General features: G+C 41.2%; 1 protein-coding gene across 2 annotated transcripts; it reads right to left on the reverse strand.

Moving 5' to 3' along the window:
• Window positions 1-1,294: 1,294 nt before the first annotated feature.
• LOC118395102 (proenkephalin-A-like) lies at window positions 1,295-8,058 on the reverse strand. Of its 2 annotated transcripts, none has more exons than XM_052463545.1 (3): window positions 7,865-8,058; window positions 7,503-7,643; window positions 1,295-4,777 (listed from the first exon to the last, which is right to left on the reverse strand). In XM_052463545.1, the coding sequence occupies exons 2-3, from the start codon at window positions 7,638-7,640 to the stop codon at window positions 4,244-4,246; spliced, it is 672 nt and encodes a 223-aa protein (XP_052319505.1). In that variant the 5' UTR covers window positions 7,641-7,643; window positions 7,865-8,058; the 3' UTR covers window positions 1,295-4,243. The 2 variants fall into 2 exon arrangements, with proteins under 2 accessions (XP_052319505.1, XP_035644782.1); XM_035788889.2 differs by having other exon boundaries at window positions 1,296-4,777; window positions 7,869-8,056.
• Window positions 8,059-11,106: the final 3,048 nt, after the last annotated feature.

Genomic DNA, 11,106 nt, shown 5'->3' on the forward strand with positions numbered 1-11,106 from the left:
TAGAATGTCAAAACAAAAATTTCCACACAAAAAAATGACCGACTACATAATCACATGGTACATAACAATTCAAATTTTCTGAGGGAAAAGGGAGTGGAGAGCGGGTAACTCAATGGCAGTTAATTAAGAAATGAACATCCTTAGGTTCATGTATTATTTTGGCTACCTTAGAAGAAAAGATCTCAGTGACTTTTAAAGAGCGGTCTCAAAGGAGCATAGGCGGTTTTCTGTTTTTCTCTATGTGTGTGTGTGTGTGTGTGTGTGTGTGTGTGTGTGTGTGTGTGTGTGTGTGTGTGTGTGTGTGTGTCTGTGTTCAGATCTCAACCCAATTGAACACTTATGGGGGTTTCTGGAGTGGTACACGAGAAAGTGTTTTTCACCACCATCAACAAAACACCAAATGATGGAATTTATCATGGAAGAATGGTTTCAGACACTTGAAGAATATATACCAAGGTGTATTGAAGCTGTTCTGGCGGCTCGAGGTGGACCAACGCCCTATTGAGACACTTTATTTAGGCAGTTACCTGTATTTATACCACAGCATAGTTGAATACTAGTTTCTGATTGGCTAGAAGGGCATTATAGAATGGACATTAAGTAACGGATAATCAACGAGGGGCTATGCGTTTCATGGAAAGTGTGTTCCACGACGTGCTAGTGGAGTGGAACTGACCTTCCGCGGAGTTGCATTATATTCCAGAGAACCCATAGAGCCCCGAGTTGATCCCTTTTATACCATGACTGCATGTAGAAATGTGTTCATTTGCAGGTAGAAATGTGTTCAACATCCACTGAAGTAGCTAGCAAGTTTACTAGTTAGCTACAGTAGTTGCCGTGGTAACTAAACAAACATACTTGCTAGTTTAGCTAACCAAACCATCAGTCCTAGCTTGCTATTATGAAAATCAAATTCAACAATACCAATATTCTATTCAATTTGAAATTTTTCAATTTTTGCTTTTAAAGGCAGCTTAAACAAAACATGCACAAATTAACTAGCCATTGAATTCTACCGTGCAAATATACCATGCATTATAGGGAAATAATGCATTCTCTAGAATGCCCTTCAAGCCAATTAGAAAGGAGTATTCAACAACACTCTGGTATATTCTGGTTGCTAGCCGGCTAGCTAACATGCAAGGGATAAGAACATTGCCAGCGAGCATGGCAATGGAACATAAAGAACTTACGACTGGGTCGAGTCCATAAATATTGAACTATCAGGAATCAAGGTAAGACCCAGGTGCAGACTGTGTCAAAGTAACAATGTTTATTACAGCAACAGGGGCAAAGGTACAAGACAGCAGGCAGGCTGAAGGTCAGGTCAGGCAGAGGTCGGTAATCCAGAGGTGGGGCAAAGGTACAGTACAGCAGGCAGGCTCAGGAGCAGGCAGAGTGGTCAGGGGGGCGGGTACAGGGTCAGGACAGGCAAGGATCAAAAAACAGGAGGACGAGAAAAGAGAGACTGGGGAAAAGCAGGAGCTGAATACAAAAACGCTGATTGACTTCACAAACAAGACAAACTGGCAACAGACAAACAGAGAACACAGGTATAAATACACAGGGGATAATGGGGAAGATGGGCGACACCTGGAGGTGGGTGGAGACAATCACAAAGACAGGGGAAGCAGATCAGGGTGTGACAGAACTAATCAAACGAACAACTGGATCCTGTCTCTAGCAACCAAAAGATGAGAAAGTATGAAGTTGCTTATATAAATTAAAATATCAACGACAACATTTTATTTATGTTGCTTATATAAATTAAAATATCAACAACAACATTTTATTTATATTCGGTATTATATTGTGTATTAGTAATGTTTTCTTTGGCAACTGGTATAAGTGGGATAAACAGTTTTAACAAACGCAACAGAATAAATTTTGCTGTTATTCTGGCTGCAGAGGTAATGACTGTGCAGTCGTGGCTAGTTGGCTAGCTAGCAACAAGCAAGGGATTAGAACGTTGCCACTGAACATGGCAACGGAACATAAAGAACAAATGACTGGGTCACGTCTATAAATATCGAACTAATCAAAAGAATGACTGGGTCGCATCTCTAGCAACCAAAAGATGAGAAAGTATGAATTTGCGTTTAAAAATCAAAATATCAATGAAGAAAAGTATTTTTACCAGTAAATGTGTTCTTTCATATTGTTTTCTTTGGCAACTGTTATAAGCGGGATAAACGCCAATGTTCTGTACATAGAACCCCACAGTGGAGGTGTCATAAGACCCATCAAACCTAGCGGTCAAACAGGGAAATGGTTCCAATCATTTTTAAACCATTCATTTTTCCTATAGGAAATTTTAGAAAAACTTAAATTAAGGGCTGTGTAGGCTTACCCTGGCGTGACGTTTTGATAACATGTAAATCTCTCTCGGACAAGGTGACATATCAATATATTCAGCTCTATATACTCTCAGATTCGAAAATGATAATTAGCATCAACGTAGACCTCATGCAAAACTACAAATCCCTGCAAGCTCCTGCACATCATCTCTAGCTGACATCTTTGCTAACAGGTATTGTGTCACTTGCATGAGACAGTCCACAGAATTGTCCATTTAAAGAAATGTAGCCAAATTATGAATTACTACATTTAGCTAACATCAGAGATTCTTACCTTTACTCCGATTCGGCAGTCTCATCCAGGTCATCATGTCATTTGTAATTCTTTATGAATTACAAATGACTGGTGGAAAAACGATTGGAATCATTTCCCTGTTTGACCGCTAGGATTTATGGGTATTACTATGGTACTCTATAATCTTGGAAAAATTAACTACACAAAGGCACTTGGCTCTGCCTCGTCCCGCTGCGTCGTCCATTATTTCCCAAGGTAATGTACAAAACATCAGCGTTTATTCCTTACATTATGTATGTATCTGCCAACATTTTGGAAGTTAATGGCTGTGGATATAGATATGGTGGTGCCTTTGGAAACAACTACGATTGAGAAGTGAAGTTAGAGAAATGAATGATATAAATGAATGTGTCAGACAGGAGAGGGGGCTATTTATCCTGTTTTGTATATTTAACTTGCATTTAAAATACGTGAGGAAGAGCATTCTTCATATAAACCTCTGGGGGGAGATTAAGTTAAGCAAAATATCAATCAGTGAAGTTTTGGTAGTCTGAGACATTAGGGAGCTAAGAAACTAAAAACTGTTCATATTTTGCGCTCACTTGAGCAATCTGTACAAAAAAAAGGTAGACATAGGGCTGAGTGAATGCGTCAAATAAATACAATCCTCACCATTAACACCAGAGTTATTATCTCAGGTGGGCTTGGCAGAGTGAGGCAGGAACATTGGCTCCACTTCCCAAGCAGAAAAACACATCAAACAGCCAGTGGAGTCCACTTATTTTTGCAGGATACATGGGTTTATTATGTTTTGTACAACTAATTGGTCTGAAATGCTGCTCTGTTCTCAATAGAAAGAAGAAAAAATGAGGGCATTTATCGACTGAAAGCAACATGTTTCAACATCAGCATACTGGGATAAGTGTGAGCACTGTGGAAAGAGCAACATGGTTATTATAATAACAATGAAAAGCGACCCACACACTGCCATTAGATGGATAACTACAACACACTGGTATAGCAGTACTTAGGTACTTAGAGGAGGGTACCTCCATGTTCCAACAACAAAGCAGATAACATTGAGTTCCAGATAACCTTCAGTTCCAAAGACCAAACCACCAATGGGAAGGCCACAATAGCCTGTTCCCCCATAGTTACAGCCTTTTGTGAGACTTTGTGGTGGAAATGGAAGCTTCAGAAAATGTTCTATGGCCACTTAAAGGGATAATTAACTTTTTTGAAGCTGTAGCTTATTTTAATGTTACCTCGCCAGGAGAGTCTGGCCATTTCTAAATAACCAACTAACAAACTTAAAAATAGTTTGGATGACAGTTTTTAAGTGGAAACTCAACTAACATTTTAAAAAAGTGAACTATCCCTTTAAAAACCAATGGCAAGACAAAGGGAAAGAAAACATACAGGTCATGCCACGATTTGTTTTTCACACATGCCCCAGTCTCGTACACCACAACGAACACAGGTTATTTTATAAATAACCAAAACCATAAAACATACAGTACTCTTTTTTTTGTCACATTATACCCAATCAAACAAAAATCATGACAGTGAAGCTCTACAGCGGAACAAGAATGGATAATCTAATCAACATTGAGAGTCCAGACTCAGGAGAGATTGGAGGAGGGGCCGACCCCTAGTCCATGAATCCTCCATATCTCTTCTGTATTTCAGCCAGGGGGGAGTCACCCTGCTCCCCCTCCCAGGAGCGCTTCAGGAGACCCCCCTGGTTCTTCTGATCCTCCAGCCACTCAGGCCTTCCCACCCTTCTCATGAAGCCCCCATAGCGCTTCTTCAATGGCCTGCCCACCCCCTCCAGGCCCCCCAAGTCCCCCCCTCTTCTCATGTACCCCCCATAGCGCTTGGCCACTTCCTCATCCCTCTGGCCCTCAGCCTCTGCATTCAGAATCTTCAGGATCTCCAGACGGATGTCCTCTTCCTCAGCCACCGGGCTGTTTTCTCCTCCCTGCACTCGCCCCTCTACGGGTGGGCTCCTCCTGATCATGAACCCCCCGTAGCGCTTCATGAAGCCGCCATACTTCTTGGCCAGTTGGTGCTGCTGACCCTGCACCTCTTCCTGTTTGATGTCATCTACCTCCTCCAATAGGACGTCTCGGCAGAGGCGGAGCTTCGTGGTGTCCAGACTGCCCTCACATTCTATTGAGCATGTCTGTCAAGACAGGAAGGGAAGAGGAACCTCAAAACACAGAGGTGGATCAGCGGCTCACAAACCCATACCATACTGGAAATCTAGTTTCATTGGAGACTTGTCTCTATCAAGGGGCTCATGGTACACAGCCGTGAAGCAGCAATTGCAAGAAAAAGTATGTGAACCCTTTGGAATTACCTAAATTTCTGCATAAATTGGTCAAAACATTTTAAGTCACAACAATAGACAAACACTTTGTGCTTAAACTAATAACACACAAATTATTGTATTTTTCTTGTCTATATTGAATACATAATTTAAACATTCACAGTGTATGTTGAAAAAAGTATGTGAACCCCTAGGCTAATGAATTCTCCAAAAGCTTATTGGAGTCAGGAGTCAGCTAACCTGGAGTCCAATCAATGAGTCGAGATTGGAGATGTTGGTTAGAGCTGCCTTGCCCTATAAAAAAACCACTCACAACATTTGATTTCCTATTCACAAGAAGCATTGCCTGATGTGAACCATGCCTCAAACAAAAGAGATCTCAGAAGACCTAAGAGGAAGAATTGTTGACTTGCATAAAGGTGGAAAGGGTTACAAAAGTATCTCTAAAAGCCTTGATGTTCATCAGTCCATGGCAAGACAAATTGTCTATAAATGGAGAAAGTTCCTCACTGTTGCTACTCTCCCTAGGAGTGGCCGTCCTGAAAATATGACTGCAAGAGCACAGAGAATGCTCAGTGAGGTTAAGAAGAATCCTAGAGTGTCAGCTAAAGACTTACAAAAATCTCTGGAACATGCTAACATCTCTTTTGACGAGTCTATGATACGTAAAACACTAAACAAGAATGGTGTTCATGGGAGGACACCACGGAAGAAGCCACTGCTGTCCAAAAAAAAACATTGCTGCACGTCTGAAGTTCGCAAAAGAGCACCTGGATGTTCCAGTGTGCTACTGGCAAAATATATTCTGTGGGCAGAGGAAATTAAAGTTGAGTTGTTTGGAAGGAACACACAACAAACACTATGTGTGGAGAAAAAAAGGCACAGCACACCAACATCAAAACCTCATCCTAACTGTAAAGTATGGTGCAGAGAGGATCATGGTTTGGGGCTGCTTTGCTGCCTCAGAGTCTGGACAGCTTGCTATCATTGAAGGAAAAATGAATTCCCAAGTTTATCAAGACATTTTGCAGGAGAATATAAGGCTATCTGTCCGCCAATTGAAACTCAACAGAAGTTGGGTGATGCAACAGTACAATGACCCAAAACACAGAAGTAAATCAACAACAGAATGGCTTCAACAGAAGAAAATATGCCTTCAATAAAGACATGAAAGCATATAATTGTTTGCGTGTTATTAGTTTAAGCAGACTGTGTTTGCTAATTGTTGACTTAGATGAAGATCAGATCAAATTTTATGACCAATTTCCAGGTAATTCCAAAGGGTTCACATATTTTTTCTTGCCACCGTATTGACTGGAGTGACAGTGATATATATTTTTGCAATACAAAAGGCATATTTTACATATAAAGTAGTGTTTAATTAAACAATATTTAACAGGGGATACAATAAGTCAAATTCTGGTGCATGGAAAACTCTGGGTGTGGCTGTTACTCTCGCCAATGTTGGAGAGACACGGTTGGATGTATGAACAAATTCATTCTATTTGCCAGTTCCAATGTGATGTTCATGCTCTACTCGTTTTAAGAGTCATTATATTGAAACAGATGGAAAGACACTTATCTGGTGCATTTGACCACTTTTTAGAATCACAGTTAATGAGACATGATGTTACTGAAAGCCTGATGTTCTTCAAAGCCTACATCTTTAATGCCTCATAAACATGGATTTTTATGTCTGAACTGTCAAAGCAGAAGAGAAGAGTGCTTTTGTATAGCCTACATATAATTCTAAATACATTATCTGATAGAAAATAACTTCTCATATGAATGTTTATTTTATTGGGGGTATTTGAATGATATGAAAATATGCTATCTACCAACATTTTTATTGAGGCTATATTGAACCACCAACATGCCACCTGATGGGGCTAAAACACACTAAGGGCCACAAATAAAGACAGGTTTGATGGAGATACTGAATTCATGCCATTGTGGTAAGATTTTAGACTTTTTGTTCGATCTTGAGCATTTGGGATAGGCCAGTACTATTGAATTGCTAATCTGACATGGATTCAGTCACTCCTCAATTGCCTTTAATAGCCTACATTTCAAGAATCGAAGTGACACGGCTCCCATTAAATTGATGATGCGCAACAGTCTTGGTTTTACTACAGGCTATATGTAATAAATGAAACAAAATTCTCTTCTAATTTCAAAACTTCATGAAGCATGGCAAAAATAAATGCCTCGTGGTCTCATGTTGTCGCCAGTTAGACCAACAACACAAGTTGTAGCCTAGATTCAAATCCAACCGACATTAATCATTAATGTCATATTGATGCAATTGACATTATGGGCTGCCTAATTTTAATTGGTATTACATTGTCTACGTGGATCAAAATAAATGAAAAATAGTTTAATAAAGTCGTGTTCCAAGGATACACGCACCTCATGGAATATTGCCTATCCATTGCTTCTTTAGGTGACCAAAAAACACAGGTGCGTAGCCTACTGTGCAATCTTTCCCTACGAAAAAGTTAGACGCGGGAAAAAGCATCACCCCGTTACTTTACTTGAAATATATGCTTTAAAACATGTCCAAATGTACTTGACCTACCAGAGTGGTAATCGCCGTCTGATGCCCCCGTAGACGGTTGAGGCAGAGCGCACAGTCCTTCTCGCAGTCTGCTCCGACCGTCAGCGCAAAATACGCACCGAGAAGCAGTATCCGTAGTGAGTTCCCCGGCACAGCCATAGACTAGAGAAAATATTTTGGGCAGAGAAGTCAACACATATCATGGATTAGAATGCGTTTGTGATTAAGAGTTTTACTTACTGTTAATTTCTCACGAAGTGATAAAACATGGACAATACGAAAAAGCCATGTATGTGCCCAAGTGGACACTAAATTAAACTCAATGGTCTTCTTTCCAAAGTAACAAAGTTGCCAAGAAGAAACAAACCAAGAAAAGCCCATACTTGCCTCTGTTTTTCTGTTTAGTTTCAAGTCCTGTTGTGTTGCTGTAGGAACTGTTGATTGTGAGGCTTTGTAACAAATATATTACCGTCTTGCCGCTAGAAAAAAAGCACTTGCGATTGAGCCAATCAGCTTTCTCTGAAGTCGCACAGCTGGACAAGCTTGTGGATCACGAAGCCAAATACTCAGGAGGATGCTCAAAATGTATACTGAGTTAAGTATACTGCGTCTGAGTTAAGTTCATAACGCAATTTTTGTGTCGTGATAGGTATAAGTACTTCTCCAAAAACGTCATTATAATGTATCCAGTCGTCAGAAGAACATTTCATGCATAAATGGTCGCAATTTTTTATTTATTTATTTGACCTTAGATAATAGGATATTTGTGAAATTGTACTTTGACATGTATTATAATATGCTTTGTGTTTGCATTTAATAATGGAGTAAGTATGTAAATGTACATAATGAAAATGTTCACTAGATAACAGAGATCAATAACATGACTTCTCAGTCATAAAAAATGAGATGATGATCCTGATGCTATCACACTAGGTTCTGTCATAAGGTAGGGTGCTAGACATTGCAGCTGAGATATTCACAGACACACTCATCCTGCTCTGAGAGATTATATCACATAGAGCCAAGAGTTAGCAGCTGTATAATATACTGAATATGCACCTACATAAAACATAAAAGTCCAGATGAATCATGAAGTTAATGTTTGATTGTGCATTGGCAATCTCTTCAGTCAATATATGTTTCACACAGAGATTTGTTACAAAAGCGTCCATTGAAATAGGTCTAACTGAGTCTAACTGATTTTCTTCTAGGAACCATATCTGTAGAACAGTCCTAGTCAGTCAAGGACTGATCGTTTTGTATTGGCCTGAATGTAGGCCATCATCTCTCTTTTAGTTAAAACTGTCTTGATACTGTTAACAGCCTTGTTAACTGTGAAGATGTTTGTTGGGAAAGAAGAGCTACAGGCAGATAAAGTCGAATGCGGTCAGTTGCCATAATGACAGCTGTCTTGTCCTTATCACAGTTTGCCCAGTGAGTAAACAGTCAAAAGGTAGAGGACAGGATGGGAAGGAATTAAGCAATTACTTTCACCTCTGATGATTGCTGATGTTGCCTCTGTCTAGGGTATTAATGGACCTGAATATTATAGTTCATATAAACCAGAAACCCTAGACCCACTCCAATTAGCAGACCACCCCAACAGATGATGCAATCTCTATTGCACTCCACACTGCCCTTTCCCACCTGGACAGAAGGAAAACCTATGTGAGAATGCTGTTCATTGACTACAGCTCAGCGTTCAACACCATAGTGCAGTCAAAGCTCATCAATAAGCTAAGGACCCTGGGACTGTACACCTCCGTCTGCAACTGGATACTGGACTTCCTGACGGGCCGCCCCCAGGTGGTAAGGGTAGGTAACAACACATCTACCACGCTGATCCTCAACACAGGGGCCCCTTAGGGGTGCTCGCTCAGTCCCTCCTGTACTCCCTGTTCACTCATGACTGCACGGCCAGGGACAACTCCAACACTATCATTAAGTTTGCCAATGACACAACAGTGGTAGCCCTGATCACCGACAACAACGAGACAGCCTATAGGGAGGAGGTCAGAGACCTGGCAGTGTGATGCCAGGACAACAACCTCTCCCTCAACATGATCAAAACAAAGGAGATGACTACAGGAAAAGGAGGACCAAGCACGCCCCCATTCTCATCGACGGGGCTGCAGTGGAGGAGGTTGAGAGCTTCAAGTTCCTTGATGTTCACATCACCAACAAACTAACATGGTCCAAGCACACCAAGACAGTCGTGAAGAGGGCTCGACAAAACCTATTCCCTCTCAGGAAACTGAAAAGATTTGGCATGGGTCCTCAGATCCTCAAAAGGTTCTACAGCTGCACCAACGAGAGCATCCTGACTGGTTGCAATCACTGCCTGGGATGGCAACTGCTCGGCCTCCGACCGCAAGGCACTACAGAGGGTAATGCGAACGGCCCAGTAAAACACTGGGGCCAAGCTTCCTGCCATCCAGGATCTCTATACCAGGCGGTGTCAGAGGAAGGCCCTAAAAATTGTCAAAGACTCCAGCCACCCTAGTAATAGACTGTTCTCTCTGCTACCGCACGGCAAGTGGTACCAGAGTGCCAAGTCTAGGTCCAAGAGCCTTCTAAACAGCTTCTACCCCCAAGCCATAAGACTCCTGAACACCTAATCAAATGGCTACCCAGACTATTTGCATTTCACTGTTGTATTCGGCGTATGTGACTAATAAAATTTGATTTGATAACTGTGTTTAAAAAGTTAATCCTATTGAAGTGATATGAATGTGCACGCTGTTGTGTGAGGCAATGCCAAAGATTATGCAGATAATGATATTGATGACAATGATGATAATGACGAAGGTGAGAATGATGGTGACAATGATGAAGACTAGTCCTGGTTGAGTCACAGTTTATGTAAACCCATTGTGCTATTACACCCACATTACAGCACTCAGCTCTCCTGATGAGATCGGCATGTCAGATGGCACCTGTAATAGCTGTTATTTCATATAAATGTGTTATTTTTCCCGCGACCGGGTTAGGGAGGGTTTGGCCGGTAGGGATATACTTGTCTCATAGCGCACCAGCGACTCCTGTGGCGGGCCGGGCACAGTGAGCGCTAACCAAGGTTGCCAGGTGCACTGTGTTTTCTCCGACACATTGGTGCGGCTGGCTTTCGGGTTGGATGCGCGCTGTGTTAAGAAGCAGTGCGGCTTGGTTGGGTTGTGTATGGGAGGACGCATGACTTTCAACCTTCATCTCTCACGAGCCCGTACGGGAGTTGTAGCGATGAGACAAGATAGTAGCTACTAAAAACAATTGGATACCACGAAAAAGGGCAAACATTTTTTTTTAAACTATGAACTACAAGCTTAGTCTATAAACTCAATTGAAATGGTTATTCCCTTATTTTTGCAGTTTGTGTGTAATGTGAAAGTCCACTCCAATCCAGTGATATCTGATTTCTAAACTAAATACAGTGTAGCTCAACCGTGCGTGATGTGTGTGCGCCTAAACATTAATAGTGTAGGAAATCCTTGTTAAGCCTTTCACAAAAATGTCCACTGTACAAACAAACCATCCCCGATGATGACTACTAATATTCAAACTCATCCCTGTTTACAATACAACAGCATCACAGGAAATTATTATCCTGGCAACAGAGCTTCTAGGAACC

This window comes from Oncorhynchus keta, chromosome 15, assembly GCF_023373465.1.
Source record: "Oncorhynchus keta strain PuntledgeMale-10-30-2019 chromosome 15, Oket_V2, whole genome shotgun sequence".
Classification (NCBI taxonomy): domain Eukaryota; kingdom Metazoa; phylum Chordata; class Actinopteri; order Salmoniformes; family Salmonidae; genus Oncorhynchus; species Oncorhynchus keta.